This window comes from Oncorhynchus keta, chromosome 23 (genome assembly GCF_023373465.1).
Source record: "Oncorhynchus keta strain PuntledgeMale-10-30-2019 chromosome 23, Oket_V2, whole genome shotgun sequence".
NCBI lineage: Eukaryota > Metazoa > Chordata > Actinopteri > Salmoniformes > Salmonidae > Oncorhynchus > Oncorhynchus keta.
In genome coordinates this window covers 3,153,318-3,173,333 of record NC_068443.1, presented here as the reverse complement: position 1 = coordinate 3,173,333, position 20,016 = coordinate 3,153,318, and the positions used below count along the sequence as shown (strand labels likewise).

The 20,016-nt window shown below is 44.6% G+C and overlaps 1 protein-coding gene across 1 annotated transcript in view; it reads right to left on the bottom strand.

Moving 5' to 3' along the window:
• Positions 1-19,040, bottom strand: part of LOC118380138 (rho GTPase-activating protein 29-like) — a 99,325-nt gene extending 80,285 nt beyond the window's left edge. Inside the window, exon 1 of the mRNA XM_052477393.1 lies at positions 18,019-19,040. Coding sequence (XP_052333353.1) covers positions 18,019-18,307 — 289 coding nt within the window. The 5' untranslated portion in view covers positions 18,308-19,040. The remainder of the gene's footprint in view (positions 1-18,018) is intronic.
• Positions 19,041-20,016: the final 976 nt, after the last annotated feature.

The following is a 20,016-nucleotide window of genomic DNA, read 5'->3' as shown; positions in this document are numbered from 1 at the left end:
CATAACATTTAGATTTTCATTCTGCTGAAATTATTTTCATTCTGTAAGTTTAATAAATATTACCTAGTGTCTTGTTATTCTAATTTCTGTCCCTCGTGAGGAGGGAGGATGATACAGCCTCACAACAAGTAAACTTAAAGGTAGACCTAGAATGTTGTTTATGTCGCAATTCAACGGCTCAGATACAAGAGGTATGTGGCAGGGTCTACAGTCAATCACGGATAACAAAAAGAAAACCAGCCCCGCCCCGTTCCCTTGGAAGAGGAGGGGGGTGTGTGTCTTGCTCCCAGACAGACTAAATAACTGTTTTGCTCGCTTTGAGGACAATACAGTGCCACTGACCGCCCCGTAGCACTCACTTCCGTCACCATGAAGCACTTCACCATGAAGTGCTTTGAGACTAGTCAAGGACCATATCACCTCCACCCTACCTGACACCCTAGACCCACTCCAATTTGTTTACCGCCCCAATAGGTCCACAGACGATGCAATCTCAACCACACTGCCCTAATCCATCTGGACAAGAGGAATACCTACGTGAGAATGCTGTTCATCGACTACAGCTCGGCATTTAACACCATAGTACCCTCCAAACTCGTCATCAAGCTCGAGACCCTGGGTCTCGACCCCGCCCTGTGCAACTGGGTACTGGACTTCCTGATGGGCCGCCCCCAGGTGGTGAGGGTGGGTGCGTTCTGAGCCCTCTCCTGTACTCCCTGTTCACCCACGACTGCGTGGCCACGCACGCCTCCAACTCAATCATCAAGTTTGCGGACGACATCACCGGGGGCAAACTACCTGCCCTCCAGGACACCTACACCACCCGATGTCACAGGAAGGCCATAAAGATCATCAAAGACAACAACCACCCGAGCCACTGCCTGTTCACCCCGCTATCATCCAGAAGGCGAGGTCAGTACAGGTGCATCAAAGCAGGGACCGAGAGACTTGAAAAACAGCTTCTATCTCAAGGCCATCAGACTGTTAAACAGCCACCACTAACATTGAGTGGCTGCTGCCAACATACTGACTTAACTCCAGCCACTTTAATAATGGAAATTGATGGAATTTATGTAAAAATATATCACTTGCCACTTTAAACAATGCTACCTAATATAATGTTTACATACCCTACATTACTCATCTCATATGTATATGTATATACTGTACTCTATATCATCTACTGCATCTTTATGTAATACATGTATCACTAGCCACTTTAAACTATGCCACTTTGTTTACATACCCTATATTAATCATCTCATATGTATATACTGTACTCGATACCATCTACTGCATCTTGCCTATGCCGCTCTGTACCATCACTCATTCATATATCTTTATGTACATATTCTTTATCCCTTCACACTTGTGTGTATAAGGTAGTAGTTGTGGAATTGTTAGTTAGATTAGTCGTTGGTTATTACTGCATTGTCGGAACTAGAAGCACAAGCATTTCGCTACACTTGCATTAACATCTGCTAACCATGTGTATGTGACAAATAAATTAGATTTGATTAGATTTCTCTCTCTCACTCCATCTCTCCCTGTCGCTCCATGTCTGCCTGTCTCTCTCTCAGTTCAATTCAAGGGGCTTTATTGGCATGGGAAACATATGTTAACATTGCCAAAGCAAGTGAAGTAGATAATATACAAAAGTGAAATAAACAAATATGTCTCTCTAATATGGTCATACATTGGGCAGGAGATTAGGAAGTGCAGCTCAGTTTCCACCTCATTTTGTGGGCAGTGAGCACATAGCCTGTCTTCTCTTGAGAGCCATGTCTGCCTACGGCGGCCTTTCTCAATTGCAAGGCTATGCTCACTGAGTCTGTACATAGTCAAAGCTTTCCTTAAGTTTGGGTCAGTCACAGTGGTCAGGTATTCTGCCGCTGTGTACTCTCTGTTTAGGGCCAAATAGCATTCTAGTATGCTCTTTTTTTTGTTAATTCTTTCCAATGTGTCAAGTAATTATCTTTTTGTTTTCTCATGATTTGATTGGGTCTAATTGTGTTGCTGTCCTGGGGCTCTGTGGGGTGTGTTTGTGAACAGAGCCCCAGGACCAGCTTGCTTAGGGGACTCTTCTCCAGGTTCATCTCTCTGTAGGTGATGACTTTGATAAGGAAGGTTTGGGAATCGCTTCCTTTTAGGTAGTTGTAGATTTTAACGGCTCTTTTCTGGATTTTGCTAATTCTGCTCTGCATTAATTATTCATGCAATATTTTGTGTTCCCTTGTTGTACACGGAGCGGACCCCAGACCTCACAACCATGAAGGGCAAATGGGTTATATAACTGATTCAAGTATTTTTTGCCAGATCCTAATTGGTATGTTGAATTTTATGTTCCTTTTGATGGCATAGAATGCCCTTCTTGCCTTGTCTCTCAGATCGTTCACAGCTTTGTGGAAGTTACCTCTGGCACTGACGTTAAGGACAAGGTATGTATAGTTTTTTGTGTGACCTAGGGCAACGGTGTCTAGATGGAATTTGTATTTTTGGTCCTGGCGACTGGACCTTTTTTGGAACACCATTATTTTGGTCTTACTGAGATTTACTCTCAGGGCCCAGGTCTGACAGAATCTGTGCATAAGATCTAGGTGCTGCTGTAGGCCCTCCTTGGTTGGTGTCAGAAGCACTAGATCATCAGCAAACAGCAGACATTTTACTTCAGATTCTAGCAGGGTGAGGCTGGGTGCTGCAGACTTTTCTGGTATACTCGCCAATTCGCTGATAAATATGTTGAAGAGGGTGGGGCTTAAGCTGCGTCCCTGTCTCACCCCACGGCCCTATGGGAAGAAATGTGTGTGTTTTTAACCGCACACTTGAAGTTTGTGCATATGGATTTTATGTCATATGTTTTACCCCCAACAGTCGAAGGCTTTTTTGAAATCAACAAAGCATGAGAAGACTTTGCGTTTGTTTTGGTTTGTTTGTTTGTCAATTAGGGTGTCTCTCTCTCTGTCTCTCCCTCCCTCTCTCTCTCTCTCTCTCTCCCTATTTCTCCCTGTCTCTTCCTCTCTCTCCGTCTGTCTCTCTCTCTCCACGGCTCTCTCTCTCCCTCCCTCCCTGTCTCTCTCTCTCCCTCTCTCCCTGTGTCTCTCTATCCTCATCTCTCCCCGTCTCTCCGTCTGTCTCTCACATTCCATCTCTTCCTCAATTGTTTTTTTTTCTATTAGAAAAGTATGATCTTGAAAACATGAGGAAAAAAAACTGGGAAAACAAAACAGAGAAACCGTAATTTGAAGAAAAAAATGTAACAGAATTTATAGTTAATTACCATGGAATTACACATCTCAGATACAGCATTAGACTAAACCCATACTGTAACTACAAATCTCAGATACAGCATTAGACAACACCCATACTGTAATTACACATCTCAGATACAGCATTAGACTAAACCCATACTGTAATTACACATCTCAGATACAGCATTAGACAAAACCCATACTGTAATTACACATCTCAGATACAGCATTAGACAACACCCATACTGTAATTACACATCTCAGATACAGCATTAGACTAAACCCATACTGTAATTACACATCTCAGATACAGCATTAGACAAAACCCATACTGTAATTACACATCTCAGATACAGCATTAGACAACACCCATACTGTAATTACACATCTCAGATACAGCATTAGACTAAACCCATACTGTAATTACACATCTCAGATACAGCATTAGACAAAACCCATACTGTAATTACACATCTCAGATACAGCATTAGACAATACCCATACTGTAATTACACATCTCAGATACAGCATTAGACAATACCCATACTGTAATTACACATCTCAGATACAGCATTAGACTAAACCCATACTGTAATTACACATCTCAGATACAGCATTAGACTAAACCCATACTGTAATTACACATCTCAGATACAGCATTAGACAAAACCCATATTGTAATTACACATCTCAGATACAGTATTAGACAATACCCATACTGTAATTACACATCTCAGATACAGCATTAGACTAAACCCATACTGTAATTACACATCTCAGATACAGCATTAGACTAAACCCATACTGTAACTACAAATCTCAGATACAGCATTAGACAAAACCCATACTGTAATTACACATCTCAGATACAGCATTAGACTAAACCCATACTGTAATTACACATCTCAGATACAGCATTAGACTAAACCCATACTGTAATTACACATCTCAGATACAGCATTAGACTAAACCCATACTGTAATTACACATCTCAGATACAGCATTAGACTAAACCCATACTGTAATTACACATCTCAGATACAGCATTAGACTAAACCCATACTGTAATTACACATCTCAGACACAGCATTAGACTAAACCCATACTGTAATTACACATCTCAGATACAGCATTAGACTAAACCCATACTGTAATTACACATCTCAGATACAGCATTAGACTAAACCCATACTGTAATTACACATCTCAGATACAGCATTAGACTAAACCCATACTGTAATTACACATCTCAGATACAGCATTAGACTAAACCCATACTGTAATTACACATCTCAGATACAGCATTAGACTAAACCCATACTGTAATTACACATCTCAGATACAGCATTAGACTAAACCCATACTGTAATTACACATCTCAGATACAGCATTAGACAAAACCCATACTGTAATTACACATCTCAGATACAGCATTAGACAAAACCCATACTGTAATTACACATCTCAGATACAGCATTAGACTAAACCCATACTGTAATTACACATCTCAGATACAGCATTAGACTAAACCCATACTGTAATTACACATCTCAGATACAGCATTAGACTAAACCCATACTGTAATTACACATCTCAGATACAGCATTAGACAAAACCCATACTGTAATTACACATCTCAGATACAGCATTAGACTAAACCCATACTGTAATTACACATCTCAGATACAGCATTAGACTAAACCCATACTGTAATTACACATCTCAGATACAGCCATAGACCTGTGGTCTTGTTGAGTCCTTTGTGATAAAGCCTGTGCCAATCTGGAGCCAGTGATACTGCGGCAGGCCAGGCTGTTGAGTAGAAGAAGCCTCAGGCTCTCCCCCCCCCCCCCTGGCTTACAACAACATACAATCAACTGGCCTGTCTTGACCTGCCTATTCTCTCTACACTAGTCCATCTAGAGCCTTCGCGCACAGTCAAGCCTGTTGAGTGGTGACACACAGTCGCATACACACAGTGTGTGTGTGTGTGTGTGTGTGTGTGTGTGTGTGTGTGTGTGTGTGTGTGTGTGTGTGTGTGTGTGTGTGTGTGTGTGTGTGTGTGTGTGTGTGTGTTTCGCACTAATGCTTTTTACAGTTGCACTTCAGGGCTTAGTCTAAGGCAAACATCTTAGTGTTTGTGGTCTGAAACCTGTTCGCTCCTGTATCAGCCGTTGTTGAATGAATTCAAACGTCTGGAGTATATTTGCTCTCTGGTCCTTTGTGAGCCTTTAGGGAGAGAGTGTGTTGTTGAAGGGGGGGTGGGGGGGGAACAAACATCTTTCAGCGTTCAGGTCAGAGGTCAGTGGCTGTCTGACTTCTGTTCCACTATGAGAGGATGAGTTTTGCTTTGCACAATGCTCCTGCGGGTCATTGTCTGTGTCTGTGTCTGTGTCTGTGTCTGTGTCTGTGTGTGTCAGTGTCTGTGCCTGTGCCAGTGTCTGTGTCTGTGTCTGTGCCTGTGTCTGTGTCTGTGTCTGTGCCAGTGCCAGTGTCTGTGTCTGTGTCTGTGTCTGTGTCTGTGTCTGTGTCTGTGTCTGTGCCAGTGTCTGTGCCAGTGTCTGTGCCAGTGTCTGTGTGTGTGTGTGTCAGTGTCTGTGTGTGTGTCTGTGTGTGACTATGCATGCGCCAGCAGTATCAATCCTAGAAAATTTATTACAAATCTCCATTGAAAAAAAATAAATAAAAATAAACTATCTAGTGCCTCAAGTGACAACTTAGCAACACTCAGCCTAATAAGGTCTGGTGGTTTACAGTCTAGACCCAGAGAGAAGAGGCTTACTGGGCCTAAATCACATTTCATTTGTCACCATGGCCACTGTTTCTCTTAAAAAGCAAAACAACATCTGCCAATGAACTTCCAGCAATACTTCCTTTCTGTCTGTTTGGTTAGCACGTTTTGTCTACCGTACGTCGCCATGGTAGCGATGTTAATGATAACCGGCGTCTTGTGGGTAAAACAGAAATACTTTCCCCATAACCTTCACAATTAAATGCACATTTCAAATTAGGTTTACCTGACAGAACTACAGTAGGCTATATCATGACTATTTGTATCAATTGGGTGCCAATTGCAAATGTTTTTGCAAACTCTGTCATGACATGTTCTACATAGGCCTACGTAGGCCTAACAGCAGAGACATTGCTAGACCGACACATTCATTTCTTGCTAGATTAGCAATTAAAGGGGAATTACACCCCAAAAAACTTCTAAATTAGTAGCATTTTTTGGGGGAATAAGAAATGGACATGGATTGAGAACCTACACGCCCCTACTTCTCCCTCATGCCCCTACAATGGAGGCAAATGTTAAAGGCTGTGGCTTCTGGCCCTGTTGTAAAAACTATTTTACAGCCAGATGAATTCCATAAACTAAACAGGAAACAGACAAACAGCTACGTCACCCACATTCAAGAACAAACCCAATTCTTATTTTTATTTATTTATCCGTTATTTTAGCAGGTAAGTTGACTGAGAACACGTTCTCATTTACAGCAACGACCTGGGAAATAGTTACAGGGGAGAGGAGGGGGGATGAATGAGCCAATTGTAAACTGGGGATTATTAGGTGACCGTGATGGTTTGAGGGCCAGATTGGGAATTAAGCCAGGACACCAGGGTTAACACCCCTACTCTTACGATAAGTGCCATGTGATCTTTAATGACCTCAGAGAGTCAGGACACCGGGGTTAACACCCCTACTCTTACGATAAGTGCCATGGGATCTTTAATGACCTCAGAGAGTCAGGACACCCATTTAACGTCCCATTTGAAAGACGGCACCCTACACAGGGCAGTGTCACAGTGCCCTGGGGCATTGGGATATTATTTTAGACCCGGTGAATGATCTATAGAGGCCCTATGATCTGGAACTCGCTCCCACTAGATTTTGCCAAGCAATCTGTAAGGACAGACGCTGGGAGACGAGAAGCAAGTACAGGGAGTGAACATTTAATAAATAACCGACATGAAGCAAACAAGGACAGCGTCTGGACAGGGGAAACATAACGACAATAGCGCTGACACTGGGATCAAACTGAGGAACAGACAGATATAGGAGGGGCAATCACCAAAGTAATGGAGTCCAGGTGAGCCCAAAGACACACTGGTGCGCATAATGATGATGACAGGTGTGAATAATGATGGGCAGCCTGGCGCCCTCAAGCACCAGGGAGGGGGAGCGGATGCAGGCGTGACCACTATCCCCGTCGGTGTAAAAATATACAAGAGGCACCGCAGGTCCATCGCAGGTCTGCACCCCCAGTAGCTTGACTCTCTGTTTAGATTATCTATTCCTTTATCTCTTTAGCATCTAGTTATGTTATTGTTTGTTTGTCCACACGGCTGAATCTGTGTGATTAATGACCAATGGGGGGGGTCAACTAAAGTGTGGTTTTGTAATTGACAGAGGGATATTGTCTGTGGCTTCTGACTAGGCTTGGGCGATGTCCTCTTTATACCATATAGCAGATGCACTCTGTACTAGAGGCTGACACAGGGGAACAGGATCCCTGTGGACTGTAGCCTGGCCTGGGGTGTGTCTAGGGGTCTAAGTCACTGCCTCTGGAGCAGATGCACTCTGTACTAGAGGCTGACACAGGGGAACAGGATCCCTGCTGGAATGGGAGTGAAGTTCAGGACAGGAAGGGACAGGATCAACAGTCTACAGGAACTGACAGTACAGGAATGTGTTATTTTTCTTCTCTTCTTGTGTAAATAAGCAGATTTAGATGGATATATTGTTTTTTTTTAGATGGATATATTGTTTTTTTTTTAATGTCTTTATGTTTGCCCCTCCTTCTCCTTCTGTCTTGAATCACTATTAAAACAATTAGAATAGGCCTTTATCAGCTGGGCAGGCAATGAAAAGTACTGTCGCTAGCTAACAGCTAACAGCTTGGCAGGCAATGAAAAGTACTGTAGCGAGCTAACAGCTAACAGCTTGGCAGGCAATGAAAAGTACTGTAGCTAGCTAACAGCTAACAGCTTGGCAGGCAATGAAAAGTACTGTAGCTAGCTAACAGCTAACAGCTGGGCAGGCAATGAAAAGTACTGTAGCTAGCTAACAGGTAACAGCTTGGCAGGCAATGAAGACTGTACTGTAGCTAGCTAACAGCTAACAGGTAACAGCTGGGCAGGCACTGAAAAGTACTGTAGCTAGCTAACAGCTAACATCTAACAGCTAACAGCTTGGCAGGCAATGAAAAATAATGTAGCTAGCTAACAGCTAACAGCTAACAGCTTGGCAGGCAATGAAAAGTACTGTAGCTAGCTAACAGCTTGGCAGGCAATGAAAAGTACTGTAGCTAGCTAACAGCTTGGCAGGCAATGAAAAGTACTGTAGCTAGCTAACAGCTAACAGCTTGGCAGGCAATGAAAAGTACTGTAGCGAGTTAACAGCTAACAGCTTGGCAGGCAATGAAAAGTACTGTAGCTAGCTAACAGCTAACAGCTTGGCAGGCAATGAAAAGTACTGTAGCTAGCTAACAGCTAACAGCTGGGCAGGCAATGAAAAGTACTGTAGCTAGCTAACAGGTAACAGCTTGGCAGGCAATGAAGACTGTACTGTAGCTAGCTAACAGCTAACAGGTAACAGCTGGGCAGGCACTGAAAAGTACTGTAGCTAGCTAACAGCTAACATCTAACAGCTAACAGCTTGGCAGGCAATGAAAAGTACTGTAGCTAGCTAACAGGTAACAGCTGGGCAGGCAATGAAAAGTACTGTAGCTGGCTAACAGCTAGGCAGGCAATGAAAAGTACTGTAGCTAGCTAACAGCTAACAGCTTGGCAGGCAATGAAAAGTACTGTAGCTAGCCAACAGCTGGGCAGGCGATGAAAATTACTGTAGCTAGCTAATAGCTAACAGGTAACAGCTGGGCAGGCAATGAAAAGCACTGTAGGTAGCTAACAGCTAACAGCTTGGCAGGCAATGAAAAGTACTGTAGCTAGCTAAAAGTTAACAGCTGGGCTGGCAATGAAAAGTACTGTAGCGAGCTAACAGCTAGGCAGGCAATGAAAAGTACTGTAGCTAGCTAACAGCTAACAGCTTGGCAGGCAATGAAAAGTACTGTAGCTAGCTAACAGCTGGGCAGGTGATGAAAAGTACTGTAGCTAGCTAACAGCTAACAGCTTGGCAGGCAATGAAAAGTACTGTAGCGAGTTAACAGCTAACAGCTTGGCAGGCAATGAAAAATAATGTAGCTAGCTAACAGCTAACAGCTAACAGCTTGGCAGGCAATGAAAAGTACTGTAGCTAGCTAACAGCTTGGCAGGCAATGAAAAGTACTGTAGCTAGCTAACAGCTAACAGCTTGGCAGGCAATGAAAAGTACTGTAGCGAGTTAACAGCTAACAGCTTGGCAGGCAATGAAAAGTACTGTAGCTAGCTAACAGCTAACAGCTTGGCAGGCAATGAAAAGTAATGTAGCTAGCTAACAGCTAACAGCTAACAGCTTGGCAGGCAATGAAAAGTACTGTAGCTAGCTAACAGCTTGGCAGGCAATGAAAAGTACTGTAGCTAGCTAACAGCTAACAGCTTGGCAGGCAATGAAAAGTACTGTAGCGAGTTAACAGCTAACAGCTTGGCAGGCAATGAAAAGTACTGTAGCTAGCTAACAGCTAACAGCTTGGCAGGCAATGAAAAGTACTGTAGCTAGCTAACAGCTAACAGCTGGGCAGGCAATGAAAAGTACTGTAGCTAGCTAACAGGTAACAGCTTGGCAGGCAATGAAGACTGTACTGTAGCTAGCTAACAGCTAACAGGTAACAGCTGGGCAGGCACTGAAAAGTACTGTAGCTAGCTAACAGCTAACATCTAACAGCTAACAGCTTGGCAGGCAATGAAAAGTACTGTAGCTAGCTAACAGGTAACAGCTGGGCAGGCAATGAAAAGTACTGTAGCTGGCTAACAGCTAGGCAGGCAATGAAAAGTACTGTAGCTAGCTAACAGCTAACAGCTTGGCAGGCAATGAAAAGTACTGTAGCTAGCCAACAGCTGGGCAGGCGATGAAAATTACTGTAGCTAGCTAATAGCTAACAGGTAACAGCTGGGCAGGCAATGAAAAGTACTGTAGGTAGCTAACAGCTAACAGCTTGGCAGGCAATGAAAAGTACTGTAGCTAGCTAAAAGTTAACAGCTGGGCTGGCAATGAAAAGTACTGTAGCGAGCTAACAGCTAGGCAGGCAATGAAAAGTACTGTAGCTAGCTAACAGCTAACAGCTTGGCAGGCAATGAAAAGTACTGTAGCTAGCTAACAGCTGGGCAGGTGATGAAAAGTACTGTAGCTAGCTAATAGCTAACAGGTAACAGTTGGGCTGGCAATGAAAAGTACTGTAGCTAGCTAACAGCTAACAGTTTGGCAGGCAATGAAAAGTACTGTAGCTAGCTAATAGCTAACAGGTAACAGTTGGGCTGGCAATGAAAAGTACTGTAGCTAGCTAACAGCTAACAGTTTGGCAGGCAATGAAAAGTACTGTAGCTAGCTAATAGCTAACAGGTAACAGTTGGGCTGGCAATGAAAAGTACTGTAGCTAGCTAACAGCTAACAGTTTGGCAGGCAATGAAAAGTACTGTAGCTAGCTAATAGCTAACAGCTAACAGCTGGGCAGGCAATGAAAAGTACTGTAGCTAGCTAATAGCTAACTGGTAACAGTTGGGCTGGCAATGAAAAGTACTGTAGCTAGCTAATAGCTAACAGGTAACAGTTGGGCTGGCAATGAAAAGTACTGTAGCTAGCTAACAGCTAACAGTTTGGCAGGCAATGAAAAGTACTGTAGCTAGCTAATAGCTAACAGGTAACAGTTGGGCTGGCAATGAAAAGTACTGTAGCAAGCTAACAGCTAACAGTTTGGCAGGCAATGAAAAGTACTGTAGCTAGCTAATAGCTAACAGGTAACAGTTGGGCTGGCAATGAAAAGTACTGTAGCTAGCTAACAGCTAACAGTTTGGCAGGCAATGAAAAGTACTGTAGCTAGCTAATAGCTAACAGCTAACAGCTGGGCAGGCAATGAAAAGTACTGTAGCTAGCTAATAGCTAACTGGTAACAGTTGGGCTGGCAATGAAAAGTACTGTAGCTAGCTAACAGCTAACAGCTGGGCTGGCAATGAAAAGTACTGTAGCGAGCTAACAGCTAACAGCTTGGCAGGCAATGAAAAGTACTGTAGCTAGCTAACAGCTAACAGCTGGGCAGGCAATGAAAAGTACTGTAGCTAGCTAACAGGTAACAGCTTGGCAGGCAATGAAAAGTGCTGTAGCTAGCTAACAGCTAACAGCTTGGCAGGCAATGGAAAGTACTGTAGCTAGCTAACAGCTAACAGCTGGGCAGGCACTGAAAAGTACTGTAGCTAGCTAACAGGTAACAGGAGGACAGACAATGAAAAGTACTGTAGCTAGCTAACAGGTAACAGCTGGGCAGGCAATGAAAAGTACTGTTGACTCCCAATCACGGCCGGATGTGATACAGCCTGGAATCAAACCAGGGACTGTAGTGATGCCTCTTGCACTGAGATGCAGTGCCTTCGACCGCTGCACTACTCAGCAACCCAAAAGGACATAAGCGGTCGCTTAGGGCCCCAGGCAGACGGAGGGCCCCTGACCAAATCTCACTTAGGGCCCCCAAAAGACGAAAGTGGGCTCTGTATTCTGATTTATGCTTGTTAAAATGAATACGGGACAGGACAGGAGTGATTTTTATCGGGACCGGACAAGATAGTTGCCGGGTTAAAAAAACTGGGTAAGAATTTGAGAAGACAGAACAGGAATTAATTTTAACTCAGGTGTCGAACTCTTCTCTACACTGTTGCCAGAATGGGCCAACATGAATCCGGCTCACTGCTCTTTAGGTATTTTCTTTTCAACTTTAACCTCTCTATCCAGCAAAAATGATTTTTTTTTTAAAGACTGGCAGGAGCCTGTTAAAGCCCGTCTTTTAGAGAGAGCTTTGTGCAGGCTTCACACCATACTACAAGCGACACTGACATGTCACAATATGAACAGAACAACACAAGAGCCAGCATTACATTTACATCTACATTTAAGTCATTTAGCAGACGCTCTTATCCAGAGCGACTTACAAATTGGTGCATTCACCTATAGTGCATCTAAATCTTTAGGGTGGGGGGGTGAAAAGGATTACTTATCCTATCCTTGTGCCTCTCTTAATCTCTATTTCAATTCAAAGAGCTTTATTGGCATGGGAAACATATGTTAACGTTGCCAAAGCAAGTGAAGTAGATAATATACAATACAAGTTAAATAAACAATAAAAAGTGAACAGCAAACATTACACAAAAGTTCCAAAAGGAATAAAGACATTTCAAATGTCATATTATGTCTATATGCAGTGAGGTAACGATGTGCAAATAATTAAAGTACAAAAGGGAATATAATTACAAATAAATATGGGTTGTATTTACAATGGTGTTTGTTCTTCACTGGTTGCCCTTTTCTTGTGGCAACAGATCACATATCTTGCTGCTCTGATGGCACACTTGTGGTATTTCACCCGGTAGATATAGGTGTTTATCTTGCAGGGTAGTGCGTAAGGCCCAGTACATTACTGACACCAGGCTTCCTGTCACACAGGACCCTATATACCAGGCGGTGTCAAAAGAAAGCCCCAAAAAAGTCGTTAAAGTTTCCAGTCACCCAAGTTATAGACTGTTCTCTCTGCTATCCTACGGCAAGCGGTACCGGAGCACCAAGTCGAGGTCCAAAAGGCTTGTTAACAGCTTCTACCCCCAAGCCATAAGACTCCTGAACATCTAATCAAATGACTAGTCAAATGACTACCCAGACCCCTCTTCTACGCTGCTGCTACTCTCTGTTGATTATCTATGCATAGTAACTTTAATTCTTCTTACATGTACATATTACCTCAATTACCTTGACTAACCGGTGCCCCCACACATAGACTCTGTACCGGTACCCCCTGTATATAGCCTCCACACTGACTCTGTACCGGTACCCCCTGTATATAGCCTCCACATTAACTCTGTACCGGTACCCACTGTATATAGCCTCCACATTGACTCTGTACCGGTACCCCTGTATATAGCCTCCACATTGACTCTGTACCGTAACACCCTGTATATAGCCTCCACACTGACTCTGTACCGGTACCCCCTGTATATAGCCTCCACACTGACTCTGTACCGGTACCCCCTGTATATAGCCTCCACATTGACTCTGTACCGGTACCCTCTGTATATAGCCTCCATATTGACTCTGTACCGTAACACCCTGTATATAGCCTCCACATTGACTCTGTACCGGTACCCCCTGTATATAGCCTCCACATTGACTCTGTACCGGTACCCCCTGTATCTAGCCTCCACATTGACTCTGTACCGGTACCCTCTGTATATAGCCTCCATATTGACTCTGTACCGGTACCCCCTGTATCTAGCCTCCACATTGACTCTGTACCGGTACCCTCTGTATATAGCCTCCATATTGACTCTGTACCGTAACACCCTGTATATAGCCTCCACATTGACTCTGTACCGGTACCCCCTGTATATAGCCTCCACATTGACTCTGTACCGGTACCCCCTGTATCTAGCCTCCACATTGACTCTGTACTGGTACCCTCTGTATATAGCCTCAACATTGACTCTGTATATAGCCTCCACATTGACTCTGTACCGTAACACCCTGTATATAGCCTCCACATTGACTCTGTATATAGCCTCCACATTGACTCTGTATATAGCCTCCACATTGACTCTGTACCGTTACACCCTGTATATAGCCTCAACATTGACTCTGTACCGTAACACCCTGTATATAGCCTCCACATTGACTCTGTATATAGCCTCCACATTGACTCTGTATATAGCCTCCACATTGACTCTGTATATAGCCTCCACATTGACTCTGTACCGGTACCCCCTGTATATAGCCTCCACATTGACTCTGTACCGGTACCCCCTGTATATAGCCTCCACATTGACTCTGTACCGGTACCCTCTGTATATAGCCTCCACATTGACTCTGTACCGGTACCCTCTGTATATAGCCTCCACATTGACTCTGTATATAGCCTCAACATTGACTCTGTACCGTAACACCCTGTATATAGCCTCCACATTGACTCTGTACTGTAACACCCTGTATATAGCCTCCACATTGACTCTGTATATAGCCTCCACATTGACTCTGTATATAGCCTCCACATTGACTCTGTACCGGTACCCCCTGTATATAGCCTCAACATTGACTCTGTACCGTAACACCCTGTATATAGCCTCCACATTGACTCTGTATATAGCCTCAACATTGACTCTGTATATAGCCTCCACATTGACTCTGTACCGGTACCCTCTGTATATAGCCTCCGTATTGACTCTGTACCGTAACACCCTGTATATAGCCTCCACACTGACTCTGTACCGGTACCCCCTGTATATAGCCTCCACATTGACTCTGTACCGGTACCCTCTGTATATAGCCTCCATATTGACTCTGTACCGTAACACCCTGTATATAGCCTCCACATTGACTCTGTACTGTAACACCCTGTATATAGCCTCCACATTGACTCTGTATATAGCCTCCACATTGACTCTGTATATAGCCTCCACATTGACTCTGTATATAGCCTCCACATTGACTCTGTACCGGTACCCCCTGTATATAGCCTCCACATTGACTCTGTACCAGTACCCTCTGTATATAGCCTCCACATTGACTCTGTACCAGTACCCTCTGTATATAGCCTCCACATTGACTCTGTACCGGTACACCCTGTATATAGCCTCCACATTGACTCTGTACCGGTACCCCCTGTATATAGCCTCCACATTGACTCTGTACCGGTACCCTCTGTATATAGCCTCCACATTGACTCTGTACCGGTACACCCTGTATATAGCCTCCACATTGACTCTGTACCGGTACCCCCTGTATATAGCCTCCACATTGACTCTGTACCGGTACACCCTGTATATAGCCTCCACATTGACTCTGTACCGGTACCCCCTGTATATAGCCTCCACATTGACTCTGTACCGGTACCCCCTGTATATAGCCTCCACATTGACGCTGAACCGGTACACCCTGTATATAGCCTCCACATTGACTCTGAACCGGTACCACCTGTAAATAGCCTCGCCTGTTATTTTACTGCAGCAATCATTAGATACTTTTTTAAATTTTTTATTTTACTTAACACTTTTTACCTACTGAACACAACCCTGAATGGACGTAACAGTATTCCAGACCGGGACCTGTGGAGTCACTGACCTTGGGGACAGGACAGGGGGAGCGCTAAGCTAACGCTGTGTCGCTGTGGAGTCACTGACCTAGTGGACAGGACAGGGGGAGCGCTAAGCTAACGCTGTGTAGCTGTGGAGTCACTGAGGGGAGCGCTAAGCTAACGCTGTGGAGTCACTGAGGGGAGCGCTAAGCTAAGGCTGTGTAGCTGTGGAGTCACTGACCTAGTGGACAGGACAGGGGGAGCGCTAAGCTAACACTGTGTAGCTGTGGAGTCACTGACCTAGTGGACAGGACAGGGGGAGCGCTAAGCTAACGCTGTGTAGCTGTGGAGTCACTGAGGGGAGCGCTAAGCTAACGCTGTGTAGCTGTGGAGTCACTGAGGGGAGCGCTAAGCTAACGCTGTGTAGCTGTGGAGTCACTGACCTAGTGGACAGGACAGAGAGAGCAGAGGGAAGCGCTAAGCTAACGCTGTGTAGCTGTGGAGTCACTGACCTAGTGGACAGGACAGGGGGAGCAGAGGGAAGCGCTAAGCTAACGCTGTGTAGCTGTGGAGTCACTGACCTAGTGGACAGGACAGAGAGAGCAGAGGGGAGCGCTAAGCTAACGCTGTGTAGCTGTGGAGTCACTGACCTAGTGGACAGGACAGGGGGAGCAGAGGGGAGCACTAAGCTAAGGCTGTGTAGCTGTGGAGTCACTGACCTAGTGGACAGGACAGGGGGAGCAGAGGGGAGTGCTAAGATGACGCTGTGGAGTCACTGAGGGTAGCTGTGGAGTCACTGAGGGGAGCGCTAAATTAAGGCTGTGTAGCTGTGGAGTCACTGAGGGGAGCGCTAAGCTAACGCTGTGTAGCTGTTGAGTCACTGAGGGGAGCGCTAAGCTAACACTGTGTAGCTGTGGAGTCACTGACCTAGTGGACAGGACAGGGGGAGCAGAGGGGAGCACTAAATTAAGGCTGTGTAGCTGTGGAGTCACTGACCTAGTGAACAGGACAGGGGGTGCAGAGGGGAGCGCTAATTAAGGCTGTGGAGCTGTGGAGTCACTGAGGGGAGCACTAAATTAAGGCTGTGTAGCTGTGGAGTCACTGAGGGGAGTGCTAAATTAAGGCAGTCTAGCTGTGGAGTCACTGAGGGGAGCGCTAAGCTAACGCTGTGTAGCTGTGGAGTCACTGACCTAGTGCACAGGACAGGGGGAGCGCTAAGCTAACGCTGTGTTTCTGTGGAGTCACTGACCTAGTGGACAGGGCGAGCAGAGGGAAGCGCTAAGATAACGCTGAGGAGCTGTGGAGTCAGAGGGTAGCGCTAAATCAAGGCTTCATAGCTGTGGAGTCACTGAGGGGAGCGCTAAATCAAGGCTTCATAGCTGTGGAGTCACTGAGGGGAGCGCTAAATCAAGGCTTCATAGCTGTGGAGTCACTGAGGGGAGCGCTAAATTAAGGCTTTATAGCTGTGGAGTCACTGAGGGGAGCGCTAAATGAAGGCTTTATAGCTGTGGAGTCACTGAGGGGAGCGCTAAAATTAATGCTTTATAGCTGTGGAGTCACTGAGGGAGCGCTAAATTAAGGCTTTATAGCTGTGGAGTCACTGACCTAGTGGACAGGGCGAGCAGAGGGAAGCGCTAAGCTAACGCTGAGGAGCTGTGGAGTCAGAGGGTAGCGCTAAATCAAGGCTTCATAGCTGTGGAGTCACTGAGGGGAGCGCTAAATCAAGGCTTCATAGCTGTGGAGTCACTGAGGGGAGCGCTAAATTAAGGCTTTATAGCTGTGGAGTCACTGAGGGGAGCGCTAAATGAAGGCTTTATAGCTGTGGAGTCACTGAGGGGAGCGCTAAAATTAATGCTTTATAGCTGTGGAGTCACTGAGGGGAGCGCTAAATTAAGGCTTTATAGCTGTGGAGTCACTGACCTAGTGGACAGGGCGAGCAGAGGGAAGCGCTAAGCTAACGCTGAGTAGCTGTGGAGTCACTGAGGGGAGCGCTAAATTAAGGCTTTATAGCTGTGGAGTCACTGAGGGGAATGCTAAATTAAGGCTGCGTCAGCCCTCTCTAGGAGCTGACACTTTCCATAGCTGACTCTGATGAACACTCACCTTTATTATATTGCTTTAACAGGACAGTGTGTACACACACACAGAAAGAGAGATACACACACACACACAGAAAGAGAGATACACACACACAGAAAGAGAGATACACACACACACACACACACAGAAAGAGAGATACACACACACACACACAGAAAGAGAGATACACACACACACACACACAGAAAGAGAGATACACACACACCCACAGAGAGAGAGAAAGAGACATATACACACACACACACACACACACACACAGAGATACACACACACACATTACTTCTGAGAAACCTTCGCATAATGTAGCCTATTGTATCTACCCCCCAAAAAAATATTCACAACCAACCACCCATCCTGCCACACACCAGGTCCTAGTACAGTAACCACTAGGGCTTCCTGGTCTCCCCCTATGATCTATACTCAAAGATAGTGCACTGAATCGGGTGCAATTTGGAACGTGAACCCAGACTCACCTTCAGAACGGAAGGCTTCTTCAAGGCTGAGCAGCATATCGGAAAACCTCCGTACGTCATTCACCAGCTGCATCACATAGTCCGGATCTACCCCGGGCGCTCCTACCACGGTGGACCCAAGACCCATACTCCCCAGTGGGTTGGTGGTCCTGGAGCTCCGGCCCATGTTGGAGAGACGAGACGGGCCCTGGGTGGTGATGCTGGCGCGATGCTGTTTGTTCTGTTGGTGTTTTGTATTATTCTCTTCTTCTTCTCCTCCTCCAGTACCACTGCTGCTCTTCCGTATCATCCCAGAGGTTGTGGTGCCCGTCCGTCCGTCCGTCTACCTAGAGTACGCTACAGGCCACTGGGATGGTGTTGGCCCCCGGTGTGGGTGGTCCTGACCGATCCTAAGTCCCAGGTTGGCTCTATAACACTAGATGTTGTGTCGTTTTGTTTGTTTGACTTGCTACTTGTCTGGCAATGTTATTTAACTTATTTCTATCATATCTCATGTTTGTCATGTGTGTTAAATACATGAAGAGAATTTAGCAAGTATTAGTAGCATGAAGTTAAATAGTTAAGTTAGCTATTTAGTTCAATTACAGTGTAGAGTTGGTAAACATTTGTTACGATGTTCTTACAACTGTTAGCTACAAATGTAAATGTGCTGTTATTATATTTTTAGTCACCTCACCTACTATACAATCAACCGGGACCGTCTATTTCCAGCTCTAACGTTACACCGGAAAAATATCCGCCTAGTCAGCACCGATAGAGCAGGGAGTCTGTAACTCCGCCGTGCTGGCATCCCAAATAACGTTAGTTTGAGTCGAGGACTAAGCAGTAGCATTTCTTCTCTCTATCAGAAACATCAGAAACTCACCTGACTTGTGTACTCCAGTGGCATTCTCAATAAAAAAAATCAAATAACAAGTTATTTATACAATCTGAAAAAAACAAATGAAAAAACCCCCCCACATGTTTCAAAAGGAGAATAGCTTCTTCTTCGTGTTAAGTTTGAGTCACTTAGCGTTCACAACTTTGCCTGTTCCAGCCTCCAGTCATGTGATGCTGGAACCTCCTTGTTCCTGGCTGTCCCTCACACACTTCCTACAATACTTCATCTACACTCGTCGCTTCGACGAATATTTTACACCGCGTCCGTGAACCACGACGAATTCACGTGTTGCGATAAATGCACTGTAAATAATAGATTGATGTAGAATGTAGTAATGTTGCCTGATGATGGTTTAGTACATTTTAACATTAGTGTGTTTATTTATTTTTATTTTTAAAATATGTTTTATTTATTTAACCAGGTAGGCAAGAACAAGTTCTCATTTACAACTGCTGCCAAGATAAAGCAAAGCAGTGAGACACAAACAACAACACAGAAGTTACACATGGAATAAACATACAGTCAATAACACAATAGAAAAGAAAAATCGAAAAATATATATGTACAGTGTGTGCAAATGTAGAAGAGTAGGGAAGTAGACAATAAATAGGCCCTAGAGACCAAATAATTACCATTTAGCATTAACACTGGAGTGATAAGATGTGCAGATGATGATGTGCAAGTAGAGATACTGGGGTGCAAAAGAGCAAGAAGATAAATAACAATATGGGGATGAGGTAGTCAGGTGTGCTATTTACAGATGGGCTGTGTACAGGTACAGTGTTCGGTAAACTGCTCAGACAGCTGATGTTTAAAGTTTGAGAGGGAGATATGTACCTGCTGGAGCTCGTGCTACCGGTGGGTGTTGCTATGGTGACCGGTGAGCTGAGATAAGGCGGGGATTTACCTAGCAAAGACTTATAGATGAATTAACACTGTAATAACACATTTAGACCGAACTAAAATAAACACAACATGCAACAATTTAAAAGATTGTTCTGAGTTACAGGAAATAAGTCAGTTTAAATAAATTAAATTAGTCCTTAATCTATGGATTCCACATGACTTGGAATAGAGATATGCATCTGTTGGTCACAGATAAAAAAAAAATGGTAGGA